This window comes from Eptatretus burgeri, chromosome 17 (assembly GCF_056783735.1).
Source record: "Eptatretus burgeri isolate ZD-2024b chromosome 17, Ebu_testis_v1, whole genome shotgun sequence".
Lineage (NCBI taxonomy): Eukaryota > Metazoa > Chordata > Myxini > Myxiniformes > Myxinidae > Eptatretus > Eptatretus burgeri.
In genome coordinates, this window is record NC_140977.1 from 35179304 (window position 1) to 35195001 (window position 15698).

Consider the following 15698-nt stretch of genomic DNA (forward strand, 5'->3'; position numbering starts at 1 on the left):
AGAGGAAAACACTAACCATCTAATTACAGCAAAGATTGTTGAGAATCGTCTTGCAGGAATCCTCGTGATCTCATCTTTCCTTCGCAACACATGAGGGAATCTGCAATACTTTATTTATATTGTATGGCCTCAAAAGGTCATCTCTTTTGACGCATGCCTTGGGACCCTTGATGTAAAGAACACAGGCCCCCCTCCAAAGGATAGCATGTTTTATGATGCAGCACCACACTCTGTTAGGAGAGATTTCTTTTGCACGGGTTTCGTTAAGCGGACCTCAAGAACAGAGCTCACAAGGCCGGGATCACCAACTCTCAAGTTTTCTCCCTGACCCTGTAGAGATTAACTCTAATATCACAATAACTGTCAATGTAAATTTCACTGTTTTCTTGGATTGCCTGGTGTTAATAACTATGTTACTGTGAAAAATACCACAATATTTGATACCACCCCCCCCTCCCCTTTCCCCATTCATCAACATCATCATGTACCATGCCGTATGCAGAGCGTTGTTGCTGTCAAAGCAGTTACTACTAGTTACTCAGCTGCAATCCTGGTCGGGTCACCATTCCAACTCAGAAAGTCAGAGCAGGAATTTGGAATTTTTTCAATGTGCCGACAATAGCTCACCTACTCTTTGTGAAGCACACTGTGGCATCTTTCATATCCTCCACCTAATCTTTCATATCCACCAGTAGATATAACACCCAGTTTAACGTACATCCAAGGGACGGCACACACACTGATGAATCACCCTGCCTGTGAAAACACCAGGATGACAGTTTATAGCTGGGTCGGGATTCAAACTTAGATGCAAGTGTGCATACCTCTAGGTCATACTGCCAACCCTCCCCTGAAGTGCTACAAATAAATCAGTGTTATGAAACGTTAGGATTATTATTGGGGGTACCCAGGGTCAATAAGTTACTGTAAAAAGTAACGTATTGTACTTTATACAATTGCTTTCGTCACCTTACATTGGTTAAAATGCAAGTGCAAACATTGTTGATATTAAAACAAATGATAATCAGGTAGACTGGCAGGATAACCTAGAGATGTGTGCACCAGCCTTCAGACTGTCGAGCCTGGGTTCAACTCTCGCCTCAGCTAGAAACTGCCACCCTTTTCATGCAGGGAGAACTGCCAATGTGTGGGAGGGCAAACCTTGGATTGACATTAAACTGGGCATGCCATCTGCCAGCACTTTGTTGGGAGATGTTAAAGATCCTGTGGTGTCCTTCGTGAAAAGAAGGTGAGCAATCACTGATACTTTGGCTAAATACCAAATCCCTACAACTTAATTTGTGTCCTGCATCGAAGTGGCGACCTTCCTGGAATCGTAACCTTTGCCAAAGAAACTACATCAGCAGAACCGACGTCCTGTATAGAGCATGGTGCATGAATGAATGATACACAGGTGGAGGTTTTTCAGTGAATAGATTTGTGAAATGTCCCAATTATGATAGCTTTCATGTATTTTAACTCACCCACCTTGGGCACGTACAACATGACTGAAACAAGAAAAAGAGCAATCAGAGATTTCAGACCCTCCCCAGGACTTGTGATGTGTTGTTTGGTGTTTGTGTAGTTTTGTGTGGTGCATTTTGTGTGACGTTTGTTTCCTGGTGTGTTACATAATTAATAAGAGACAGTTAGAGCTGCCACTTTATATCAGCTGGCAGTGATGACCGGGTACCAAGACGTCCTGCTTTGATTGGATACCTGATCCTGACCCATGATGTTGTTTTTATTATTATTCAATTGAATTCAGAATGTGATTAAAATAAGTTCAGTTCAAATCATATGGAAGACGAAATAGGAACAGTCCTGTATTGGAGTAATCAGAAGGAACCCAAACAAGCAAAAAGAAAAGATGAAGTCATCAGGAGGAACCTGGATAGGATTCGCATTTCAGCTGCTACTCCTCTACCCTCAAACCCATCCAGGCACAGCCAAGTGAGCCATATTCAATAAATAAATAAATAAATAAATAAATAAATAAACCCACATCAAAAAATTAAATAATTCTGGCTGCCAGACTATGTGTCCAATCAAATTGAAATTTAAAACATGTATTCCCTATCACTATGCGATCACAATTGTGAAGTTTCACTTTGATTAAGTGGTTTCAGAGAAAATATTATTTAATATTTTTTCTTAAATACAATATGGCTGCCAAACCATGTGACAATTTATTCCTCAACAACTTTGTACGCGCATGCCTTGGGGAACATTTGTGTGAAGTTCCCCCTTGATCTGTCCAGCTGTTCTGGAGAAGAAGATTTTTATATGTTTTAGTGTAAATCAAATATGGCGGCCAAACCATGTGACCAATGATGTCATATGTGTGAATATTTTGTTCCTCATGGATAAGTGGTCATAGTTGTAAAGTTTCACCTTGATCTGTTCAGCCGTTTCAGAGAAAGAAGATTTTTGAAGGTTTTTTTTGAAAAACAATATGACTGCCAAATCGATGTGACCGATGATGTCATCAAAAACATTTCTGTGGTTGAGGATGACGATTTTCTGGACGATATTTTGTGATCAGATGTAGCGTTCTACATAATGCAATGATGATGTCATAACAATGACATCTATGACGACATAAATAAATCATGCTCATTTCCCATGAGGAGTACTTGTTGCTGTTGAAGAGAATAATACTGTAGGATATACGAGAGAGAGAGAGAGAGAGAGAGAGAGAGAGAGAGAGAGAGAGAGAGAGAGAGAGAGAGAGAGAGAGAGAGAGAGAGAGAGAGAGAGAGAGAGAGAGAGAGAGAGAGAGAGAGAACGAGAACGAGAACGAGAACGAGAACGAGAACGAGAACGAGAACTTGATTTCATTTTTTTTCCATGGTGCGGTTTCAGAGATAGAAGTCCAAAGTTTTTTTTTCTTCTGTTTTTCCAACATGGCTGACACTACATGACCTATGATATCATAATTATGATTATAACATTCTACATGAGTAGTCGCACATTTGGTGAAAATTTAATGTCAATCCGACAAGTGTTTGCGGTGAAAAACACCAAGGTTTTGTGTGGACAAACAAACAAACAGACAAACAAACAAACAGACAAACAAACGGACCCAAACACAATACCCTCTCCTTCGGTGAGGGTAAAAAATAATTTATAATCAATTGACTGACTGATTCAATGGCCCTTCAGACCATCGGTAAGGAACCATTCATCATCGAGGTTTCAACCCTTTGAGTGTAGAAGTTCCCTGAGTAGCAGGTCCACAACCTTAAGTTGTGTGCAAAATCCATGCCCCCAGGCTGAAACGGACTGTTTCTGTATCCTGTTACAGAAATGAACAAAGCGGTGATTGTAGACGTCAAAAAGAGCTCTCCTCGGTGGATTCGATTCACCGGCCTCACTCCAAGGGTCAGCTACAGCTTCCGGGTAAAGGGTATGACCTTCACATATGGACCAGAGGTCAGCGGAAATGTAACCATGGCTCCTGCAGAAGGTAACTCCCCCAGGCTCAAAAGTATGGTACTCATTAATTTCTGCCTTTAAATTCTTGCTTCAGGAACCTCTGCTCTCATTGCTTCTCATCTTTTTTGCTTTCATTCACATGTAAGGTGTTAGCTGCTCCTGCATTGCCTATTGGATATATCCTGCACTCATTTTCCTGAATATCACCGAGCTGCTTACCTCCTTCGCTTTTGACCCTGTCTTTTCTGAAAATCCCTGATCAAAAACACATTTGAAAATATCAGTCTGTTTTTTTTTACCTGCAGGAGCAAGGTTTTTGGAAGAGCAAAACGAAATTGACATTGGGACAGTGGGACAACAACCGGGCAAAACCAGCAAGGGGACCAACAAATAAGAAAGGAAGAGAAAAAAAGAGAGAAAAGATGGGAGGAAGCACTGAAATCAGAATTAAGAGGGTGACAAAGTGTTCATTGGGGTAAGAAAGATCATGGGTAAAGATCGGGGATGACATGAGGTACGTGGCCTGCAAGAAGCCCTGGATGGGGAGAGTGAGATAGAACAGCCTCTGGAAGGTGGTTCCATCGATGGGAGAAGTGAGAAATAGTAGAGTGGAGGTGTGCAGTCAGCCTGGATTTAAGAAGTTTAACCATTAGGCGGTTACTGGAAGAATGCGTGCACCCTAGAGTTGCTAGGGATGGTCAGAGGACTGAGGCAGCAGAGGGAGCAATGTTGGAGAATAGACGGTAGAAAACTGAGACAACTGACCTGCCTGTGATTTGACAGCAATAGGCCTTGTCCTTCAGCCTCATCATGGAAGATTCCAATAATTCTGAGAGCTTTAGATTCCACAGAATACAAGAATGACAAATGTGATACTTGAGGAGACTCCAACTGAACAATGGACAAAGGCCTGGTAGACCTTGAATAGCTCTGATTTTCCAAGGAAAGACTTGAATCAACATACTGTAGGATACTGAATCTGTGACTGACTTTGGAGGCCAGCTTTGTTCTGCGATCAGCCCAAGAAAGGTCATGGCTGATGGTGAGGCCTAGAAGTTCAATGGACTGAACCTCTTCCAGTGGATGCCCAAGGAAATGGATGGGTGGGTTATTGTCAAACTTTTTGAGTCTGTCCAACTAATTGCAGGAAGAATAGAGTGCCCATCATACCTGTCATACCACTACTTTAGCATCACCTTATAATCAAAGATCATGTCCCACAAATATAAACAAAGGAACCCAAATAGTAGCTGTATATGAAATTACAGTGGTTTGGCCCTTTTGGACACATTTACTTCCTTTAACTGATCAACTTTCATTTTGTTCTTTAATTTCTCAAAAGGTATCAGATTATAGAGGTCGTTCTTCTTGATGCATTATTCTTACCCAGTTCAAAACAAAATTGGTTTTGTGCCCACTCTTAAAAGAAGGCCTCCATTTTAATGCACCTGTTCCTCTCCTTGCCTGTAGTTTCATTCATTTGTGATTTTGAGCTCCCACCAATTATATCAAATGGTACAAGTTCTGCTTTCATGGAATTTGTAAAAGATACTGTAATGATTGTCATGTGAGCTCCAGGATGAGATTTACAAGGATGTTTCCTCCAGTGTGACCTTCATTTATGGTTTGCTAAAGGGCTGAGTATTGCTGCTACAATTAACTTCATATTATGTTTAATCGATGCAGGTTTTTATTATTCATCCAGTCAAATTAAAACAGTAAAAAAAATTATAATTAAACAGCGAGTATCCACTCATCTTCGTCACGGCCATTTTTGTTGAGAGATGATTTCTCTCAACAAAAATGATGGTTTGAAATTTCATCTGTCATTTACGTGGGACAAAGCAATAACATCTCTTCCACGCCATCCGCAACCATCACATGACATCCGGATTGGTCTACAGACCAATTCAGCCGACCACCGGCAGAGGTCACATGGTGATTCTCAAGCTTCTTATTCACTTCAACACATACCGTGACCAACGCGAGTGGATATTCACTGAAATGTCGGCTTTACCAACTAGCAAGTCCAGTTTTTTTCAATTATAAACTTTTACTGTTATTATATTGTTAGTAGCCAATATCAATGATCATGCATTTCCTGTTCTGTTCCAAAGGGCTCAAAACCAAGATGGCGGAGAATGAGATTCAAGAAAATAATAATAATTAATTAAAATTGAACGGTGAATGAAATATTGTATCAATGAAAATACCAAGCCTATTAAAATGTACAGACAACACAGGACTTTTCAAATGGCGTGATCCGCCCAGAATGCTCGTTGCACATCCGCAGAAACCTCGAGAAATAGCGATCTACGGGGGCACGTGAACTGCTCTCGTCCATGTGTGATAAGGATTGTTATCTAAAATAGCTTAGAAAACTTATAAAAGCAGCCAAAATACTTAGAAAAGTAACAGAGAGAAAGCTGAGGTGAGCCTCTGTAAAAAGAAAGTGTTCAAGGGAGTATTTGGTCTGGGTGCTTCCAAACAACGATGGTTAGCTCATAGCAGGAGCTTGTGAATACACAGGGAAAGTATAAAATCAACTTTTACAATGATTATTTTACTTTTAATCATGTTGGGGGAGGGGGGAGGGTGTGGAGAGAGAGAGAGCTGTTAGGGCTGTTATTATAAATATATTATTTGTTTGCTTCTGGTACCACAAGAGGAACTACATTTGATTTATGCATCTATTGCTAAAAGAAGAAGTGTGTCTCGTATTTCTTTATGTTTTCTTGAGGCTGGTTTGCATCCAGGGACACAACAATTATAGTTAACCATTTTGCAATTACCAATCTATCATTTAAAAGCTGAAAATTATGTTTAAAAGACTTTGAATTACAGATTTCTTTCCAGCAACGTGAGGTTAAAAGTGCCTGGAGAGCAGAATCGAGTCACTGAAAACACACGCGCAGCGCATGTGTGAAAAGCCTCGTTAGCATTCGCACATCATTCTGAAAGTCTCATATTGGCTGCACAGTATGGTGGTGATTGTCTGGCAAGATTATATGCAAGCTTAGTCCAACACAAAAGCATCGGTCAAATTTGAACCACTCTTGTGGAACATGCCACCACTTACATGTGGTTCAGCATGTGGTGAAATATTACAATCAAGGGGCTTCTCAACCGTAATCTTCCAGGTCAATCACACAAAGGAAGTGCCAGCAAAATTAACAATCAGTCCAACGTACCTTCTGAAATATGTCCTGCAGCGACCCCACCTGTACAGCTTGGGAGCAGCAGCAAATATTTGCAGAACCAATAGCAGTTCTGATATGCCAATGACATCTTCTGTGAAATCATGTCGAACATCGACGATGCCGTGTACACACAAGATTGCAACATGTATTTGAAGAGTACGTTTGCGCAGATGTTGAAGCCCTTGTTACTTGTTCTTTTTAGCTGTTAAGCTTGACATCTCAGAATGTCATTCGCTTTATGCTTCGGCATTGTGCTTCCTTGCCTGCGAAAACATCAAAATATTGTTCCCCCCCCCCCCCGCCACCGAATATAGTCACTCAAACACAAAAACATGAAAAGAGGTTTAGTTGAACGGCTTTTATAGAGTTTAGATGAAGAATTGTACTCTAAGCATAATGTGATCGGAGCAAGCGATCCAAAAGAAGAGCGAGCTATATTATAACGGGACATGAAGAATGCATGGGATTGTTCGAAAGCTTCAACTGCATGAAACGTACAAGAAATGCTCAAGTGTACTCGAGCATCCCTCTTTCAGCTGAGGGGATCGCTTTCACGCAAAGGTCGAGCGTAGAGAAAGTGAAGAGCAGAGAGAAAGAGATTGAGAGAGAAAGAGAGAAAGAGAGAAAGAGAGAGAGAGAGAGAGAGAGAGAGAGAGAGAGGCAGAGAGAGAGAGAGGCAGAGAGAGAGAGAGGCAGAGAGAGAGAGAGAGAGAGAGAGAGAGAGAGAGAGAGAGAGATGATGATGAAAAAGTAAAAGCTTCAGTGACTTCTGTGATCAAAATACCAAAGGAGACCACAATGAAAGTGCAAAAGAAAGACTTTTGTACAATAATTACAAGAGAATGATGCCGCTCTGATGAATTTAATTGGCGCAATGACAAATAGATTATCATGATATTGTCCAATGTCGGGGCAGACGAATAATGAAGCGAAAAGAAAATGGCGTATTAGTTATAATTACTTTAAAAGAGAAGGGAATAATGAATGTCATAATAGAATAATATGACAGCACACACTAATGAGTGAATGATTGATGAAATGAAAGATGAATGCATCACAGTAACTATTTAATTGATTTGCAAATTGAATATTGAAGTACGGGGAGAAAAAGAACAATATTTTGTAATGAAAGAATGTTCCTGGCAGTGATTGACTGTGTTTAATAACGAGTTGATCTCATAAATGGGTGAGTAGAAAATTGTCATATTGGATGAATGTGTCGAGTGTAGGCAAAACGAATTAAATAACTGATGAATGAGTACAATAGTGATAGAATGATTCTTTGTTTTCCGTGCAGGAGCGCCAGGACCTCCAGGCCGTCCGGTGGTGGTTCAGAACGGAGCAGACCTGCAGCTACAGTGGAGCAAAGGCAGTGCAGGGCACAGTCGCATCACGGGATATGTCATTGAGGCCCGACCAGTTGGTACTATAAGAACCCTTTTAAAGCAAATACTCGTTACAGCAACCCTATAAAAGCACATACTGGCTGGGGAAATCCTTTTAAAGGATTCACTCACTAGGGAAACTGTTCTAAAGTAGACACTCACTAGGGAAACCCAACTAATGTATATACTGACGAGAGAAACCCTTTTAAAGAATACACTCACAAGGGAAACCCTTTTAATGTATGTATTCACTCGGGAAACCCTTTTAAACCAGAAACTCACTCGGGAAACCCTTTTAAATATATACACTCACTTGGGAAACCCTTTTAAACCATACAGTCACTTGGGAAACCTTTTTAAAGTATACACTGAATAGACAAATCATTTTAAAGCACATACTCATAACGGAAATCCTATCAATTTACACACTTACTCGGGAAACCCTTTTAATGTATATACTCACTAAGGAAACTCTTTTAAAGTACATACTCACTAGAGAAACTCTTTAAAGCATACACTCATTACGGAAACCCTTTCAAACATACACTCACTGGGGAAACCCTTTTAAAGCACATACTCATAACGGAAGTCTTTTAAATCATACCATCACTAGAGAAACCAAGCTGTTAGGGTTACCCCTGCCAGATTAGACAAACCCCTCGGAGAAGATGGATTTTTATGTCAAAATCGCAATTTTCGAAGTTCGTGACCTTGTCACCTTGACCTTGGGACGAAAATGAAAAATCGAGCTCCGTGGAGCTATGCAGCTGCCATTGGGCTAACCAACTACCGAAACCCTGCCAGATTCGACAAACCCCCTAGGAGAAGATGCAAATTGAAATCGGCTACCCCCTAAAAACACAATTCGCAATTTTCTTAGTTCGTGACCTTGTGGCCTTGACCTTGGGACTAAAATGAAAAATCTAGCTCTGTGGGGTTATGCAGGTGCCATTGGGCTAACCAAATACCAAAACCCCTGTCAGATTCGACAAAACCCCGAGGAGAAGATGCAAATTGAAATCGGATACCCCCTAAAAACACGTTTTTTGGGCGTGGTTCCGCCCATAATGGGCACACCACGCCCATTTTCAGGAAAACTCAACCAGATCATGATATAAACCTCCCACCAAAATTTCATCAGGATCGGATCAAAACCCACAGAGCTATGCTCAGGACAGACAGACAGACAGACACACAACAATAACGAATATAGTGGTCACATATTTTTCGTGAAAATATTTTTTCGTGAACCAATACTCACTCAAAAAGCCCTTTTTAAGCATATACTCATAAAGGAAACCCTTTCAATGGACATTAACAGATATACTCACTCGAAAAACCCTTTTGAAACATATACTCATTAAGGAAACCCTTTTAATGGACATACCCACTACGGAAACCCTTTTGAAGCACATACTCATTTTGGAAACCCCTTTAAAGCACATACTCACTTGAGAAACCCTTTTAACAGATATACTCACCACAGAAATCCTTTTCAATGTCGACTCATTACAGTGGCCCTTTTAAAGTATATACTCACAACAGAAACCCTTTTAATGGATCCACTCACTTGGTAAACCATTTCAACGGATATACTCACTATGGAAAACCCTTTGAAAGCATATATTCGTTAAAGAGCAACCCAAACACTCAGACCACCTCGACACTAATCTATCCCTTGATACCCTATGAAATAAATGATATGTCTTTTTCCAATTTCCGAATTATAGAGTCGGTAATTTTGTGATTAAATGTCTAAATCTTCGTCGTCTTCAAGCTTAGCCGAGATATCACACCAGGACGTCGACCACCATATCCGACCTGTCTACCGGTTGCATCACAGTGCAATTTAACTCAAACAACGAATAATTTTTGTTTTTCCACAAATATACTGAGGCAATGCGTCCTTGTTGCTTGTAGTATTACAAACCGAAGTGGTTTCATGCTCCACCAATGGACGAAAGACCTTAAGCTTGCTAGAAATTGGACAAGGTTTGTCCGAAATACCTACGTGTGTATCTGGCTCCAAAATTTTCGCTTTTATGCTCAAAACATTCTACAGAGCACGATTATGAAACAACAGAGATGGCTAGATCATGTGTTTATCCACCATGATTGAGAGAGAATGTTGTACCCATGATTAAGTGGAAGAAACAGCCTCGCCCCATCAACCATCACCCCCACAATCACCCCACACCTTCCCCCAAGCACCAATTCCTCCTCCACTGTGGCAGAACATCGACATGGCAAACGGCAAGGACACGGCAAACGGCAAGGACACGAATGGTGTCTGGGGAAAGTATGAAACAGGATGATCCCATAACATACAAGACACCTAGTCAGCCTGTGACGGTGGTACAAAGCATTAGATGCCCATTTTGTCTGCAGTGTCTGAGTGTGCCCGGACGGCGTCCATGCCGTGTCCATGCCATGTCATGCTGTGTTTGTGTTGGAGTAGTTAAACTGATTTATCAATTAATCCCTTATAGACCGTGAATTGAACAGAAAAACAAAACCTACCAATCTGCACTGAACATGCGACCGGCGTTTTCATCTTCACGAACACCTTTGCCATCTTTGTCTGAATCACTCGCATAAGGCTCAAATCAAGACGGCTCCATAATTCCCCCATAAGCGTTCCCATCATTAATTTTGTCTCTAATAGTTTTTTCAAAATCCCACTAATAAGTTTCAACATATTGAGGACCTTCAGAGTGGCTAATGATGGTGGAATCAGAATCGGAATCCTAGCTCAAAATATGCTGTTTCTCTATGAAAGTCTCCATTTGAATCAATGTGGGTTCCAGAGGTGACGTCACTGGCGAAATGGAAAATCAACACTCTCGGGGGGTTTTTTACACTTTGTGATTGGTAAAAAAAATTCAAAATTTTTTTCCTTCACATTGGACCATAATTAATAATTTTCAATGGTTTTCAGAAGAAAAAAAATTGCGTTTGGATTCCCCTTTCAGGAAATTATCCCTTTTAACAGATATACTCACTACATCCATCCATCCATTAGGACCATACTCTGTGCAGAGCGTTGGTGCTGCTGAAGCTGTCTCCTTGGCTATTGGGCACAATCCTGGATGTATGGGTTGCCACCTCGACACACTCACTACAGAAACCCTTTTAAAGCATCGACTCACTACATCGGCCATTTTAAAGCATATACTCACGATGGAAAGTATATACATACTAAATTTGTGTCTCTTGAACTCTATCTCCTCCAAACTTTGCATAATTCAGTGTTAGTTTCCCAGTTCATTATTTATTTATGCCCATCTTTTAGGGGTTTAACTATGAATAGCTGGAATGAATCATCATTTACCCTGGACGTGTTGGATACTTGGCTGAGGTGCTGGCACCTGTCCACTGCCACAGTGAGCATGCACATGACTTGCAGGGAATTTAAAATTTGATCAGGGCATCTCTCCAGTGACTTTCTCATTTAAAAATGTGATATTTCAGTTGGATTTTCGAAGTCAATCCGTACATCACACAGTCACAAATCACACAAGCATAATCCCACAACAAGGGATAAAAACACATCGGCATAAGTGTTGGTATGATGTAACACGACACAATGAAGTTACATAACAAACATTTGGGTTTGAACTGTCATCATCGATTGTCATTCAGTGGAACAATGTTATCACGACTGCTGAATGAAACAGTTCTGATGCAGATTTGAAGGACAAGGAAATGAGGACATCAGACAAATAAGTTGTGTCTGATTGTACGAGGACTCCACCAGATTGTTTCCATATGCCTAATGACCTCTCAGTCGTTTTCAATGTTTTATTGAGAAACCATCAGGTTGAGAATATTTTACCACAACTGAAATAAAAAATATTTCTCCTAATTACAATGATAATTAATCTAAGGTAATCATATTTCCATCAAATATCATGATAAATCATCGGATAATTTTTTGAGGGAGCCTCTTCATACAGTACCAGTTGTAAAACTAGATTCCCATAAAGTTAAACCTCAAGAAATCTCAAATGAACCTCATAATTTGTGTGCCAGCAACACAAGGAGACTGTTCCTTGTGAGATAACTAAATAATTTCCTTCACAGTAGATGACAAACATGAATCCTGAACAGGAAACGATGGGTCATCTCTCTCTGTTGGTGCGAAGGAATGTGCCCTGCCTCTCCCATCCTGCCCAGCCCGACCCACAGAGAATGAATAGATGAGACGCCTTAATCTAGTTATCTCTAAACAAGACAAACTCATCCCCTCGCAGGCAACACCAAAGACTCCTTACTCTAAACCCACACTAATACAGAGACAGTTCTACAACTGCACAAGCATACATGGCATCCAAGGCCTTATTCTAACTACCCCTTCCCCACAAACGTAACAATACACACGCAAAATATAAATCTTCAACTTTCAAAATTTGCATCACGAGCCTAAGTGCAACACTTCTTCCTCATAGAGGGTGGAGAGTGGGACCTCTTGGTGAATGGAATTGAACGACAAGCTACAGGTCACACCATCCGGTCCAACCTACTTCATGCTGGAGTCGCCTACATTCTGCGTGTGTCTGCCATGAACCGAGCGGGCACAGGGTCACCAAGTCCACCATCTCAGCCTTTCACTGGTACTCCACCCTTATTATTATCATTCCTTCCACCAAAATCTCGGTCACAAAATAATCGTAGCGATTAGAACCAGAGAATTTTTTTTACTTTTTGTATATCCCTTTCGAGGCTCGTATGAGAGCTAATGCACAATGCACAGCATGGGGAGCATGAGACAAGAGGGGCGGGAGTGGGAAGGACAAAACAGTGGGGAACAGAGACATTAGGAGATCTGTGAAAGGGAGAGGGATAGGGCGGGGAACATGGGGAATAGAAGATAGACATTACAGGGACTTTTCGGAAGGAAAGCAAAGAATTTGAAGGAGGTGGGTTTGAGGTGCATTAACGGGGGTAGAAAAGATCGAGGATTTGGATGGGGGATGATAGGTGGTGATGAACAGCTGTTTTGAAGGCCTGGAGGAAAGAATGGGATTGAACAGAGTGAGGGAATTTATTCCAAAGGTGGGAAAAAAGAGGAATGAAAGAGTGAAGGTGAGCAGTGATTCGTGATTTTGGTGGTTTTGGGGGGTTGTTGGCGGACCTTGAGCGCCCTGTGGAAATATGGTGGGGACAAATCGCAGACACAGCGGGGGGGTGAGACCAGTGAGGGGACAGTGGAAGACAGAAGACCACCAACCTGCCTGTGGTGATTGAGTGAGAGGCCCAAAGACTCAGCCTCATCGCGAGCGATACCAATGATCCGAAATGCCTTGGTTTCCACAGCGTGAAGCCGAGAAAGGTGAGAGGTAGGAGCACCAGCCCAGAGGGGAGAGCAGAACTCCATCAGGCTGCGGACGAAAGCTTTGTAAGTGGTCAGGAGCTCAGGAGTGCCGAGGAAGGACTTTGCACGATGGAGGATTCCCAGTCGGCGACTGGCTTTGGAGGCGAGGTTGCAAATGTGGCTTTCCCAGGAAAGATCATGGCAGATAATGAGACCCAGAAGCTTGAAAGAAAGGACTTCTTCCAGAGGATTGTTGAGAAAGTAGATGGGGGGGGTCTCTGTTTTGGCAAGATCTCCTCTGATTCGGCAATGCTCAGGTGAAGTAGTGTAATTGTTGGAGATATTCGCATGAACCGTTGCCTCAGCACTTGCTTGTCATTGCAGCTCAGTCGGCTGTGGCTTTTTATGACGAGTGGTGGTTCCTTGTGGTGGTGGCTCTGAGTGGTCTTTTACTCATTCTTCTGCTCATCTTTGTACTAATTGTCCGTGGACAAAGCCAGCACAAGCGTCAAGGCAGCTCAGGTATTCCTTAAGTTTGTTTATATCTATCTGTCTCCATCAGTGAAGTTTCTTCACCCATGATTCGTCCTCGTTCCACTTACCTGGCTTCACTTCAGCTCGCAGTCTTTACTGTGTCTACATACTGTATATTACAGAACCAATAAACATGTATATTCATTGTTTCCTTGCACCATGGTACTCTTGAATCAACAACCTCTTTCTACTTTACTACCTTCAACCATGGGCAGGTGAAGGCCCTGGTAAATATGCTGTCCCTGATCGAGACTTTCTCCTTCCTTTTTGCTTACTTCCTTTGTTACAGGAGGTAATTCTGAATGACTAAGAGTGTTGCCCTTTTCCTGTAACTCAAGATTAAATGTCTATCTTATTCCTTACTTTTGGTGTTAAGATCGGCACTTAGTAAATCAAGTGCATTCATTTGCATCATTTGAACAGGACTGATGCCTGGCGTTGCAGGTACCGGTAATCCAAAATCCAATACAGAGGCTGGTTCCCTGTCTGGGTATCATGTGTTTGAACATCAGTGGTTGTCATTTGAGCTTCTTGATAATTTTATATGCTGATGATGCATGAGGCCTGTAAAATCGCTTTGCTTTTTGCTGGCTTGTTTGTCATATCCTCTCTCATTATTTGTCTTTACATTTATTCTAATGTATATATATATATATATATATATATATATATATATATATGTATGTATATATATATATATATATATATATATATATATATATATATATCTCTCTCTCTCTCTCTCTCTCTCTCTCTCTCTCTCTCTCTCTCTCTCTCTCTCTCTCTCTCTCTCTCTCTCTCTCTCTCTCTCTCTCTCTCTCTCTCTCTCTCTCTCTCTCTCTCTCTCTCTCTCTCTCTCTCTCTCTCTCTCTCTCTCTCTCTCTCTCTCTCTCTCTCTCTCTCTCTCTCTCTCTCTCTCTCTATATATATATATATATATATATATATATATATATATATATATATATATATATATATATATATATATATATATATATATATATATATATATATATATATATATATATATATATATATATATATATCTCGATCTCCCAAATTATCTCCAAACCAAATTACTGTCAGAGAGGGAAACATGATCTCCAAATGCCTATCCCTATCTGATAGGGAAATCTCCCTATCCAAGCTGCCGCTGATAAACCTGACATTATCTGTATAATAGAATACTTCCTCCCACAGGGCATCCCCAATTTCTCGGGGTCTCTCCCTGAGTATTGTCTTTTCCGGTTAGACAGGCTTGATCTCCATTCTGATGGCTGGGTTGCAGTTTATGTCAAGAACTCCATTTTCCACCATCTGTGTACTTCCTCCTCCTCACCCCAGGAGAACCTTTGGCTGTGCTTTCCCCTCCACAACAACGGTAACCACATCCTGTTTGACTGTGTGCTATACCTTCCTCCGAACAAGGACAACTCCATTTACATATCTCTCTCTCTGCCAACATTCATCATATTATAACCACCCATCCAAACTCTTTCTTCCTCCAATGCAGAAATTTCAACTGTTGCCATACCAATTGACTGAGTGTTGATACCTATTCAACCAGCCATGGCATTGTAGAAAATGACTTCTCTGACTCCATGGGCCTCAGCCAATCAGTGAACTTTCTGACCTGGATTTCTCCAAATGACACATCCTCCCTTCTGGACTTAGTAATGATGAATTTTCAGACAAACGTCTCCCGTTCCTCTTCTGCTCCAATAGAATCATCTGATGTGCTTGTGTGAGTGAACATCTCTCTGGATATTGTCAGAGAGTTGCCTCAGCCCCATAGAGTCTGGCAGTTCACCCAAGCTGACTAGCAGG

The 15698-nt window shown here is 41.2% G+C and overlaps 1 protein-coding gene and 1 long non-coding RNA gene across 2 annotated transcripts in view; one reads left to right on the forward strand and one right to left on the reverse strand.

Annotated features, from left to right (window-relative positions):
• LOC147009723 (protein sidekick-2-like) overlaps nucleotides 1-15698 on the forward strand; it is a 956293-nt gene that overhangs the window by 901369 nt on the left and 39226 nt on the right. The window contains exons 39-42 of the mRNA XM_085861602.1: nucleotides 3308-3469; nucleotides 7936-8061; nucleotides 12472-12636; nucleotides 13722-13859. Of these exons, the coding sequence (XP_085717728.1) occupies nucleotides 3308-3469; nucleotides 7936-8061; nucleotides 12472-12636; nucleotides 13722-13859 (591 nt within the window). The remainder of the gene's footprint in view (nucleotides 1-3307; nucleotides 3470-7935; nucleotides 8062-12471; nucleotides 12637-13721; nucleotides 13860-15698) is intronic.
• Nucleotides 1-15698, reverse strand: part of LOC147009725 (uncharacterized) — a 138459-nt gene that overhangs the window by 100703 nt on the left and 22058 nt on the right. The window lies entirely within an intron of this gene.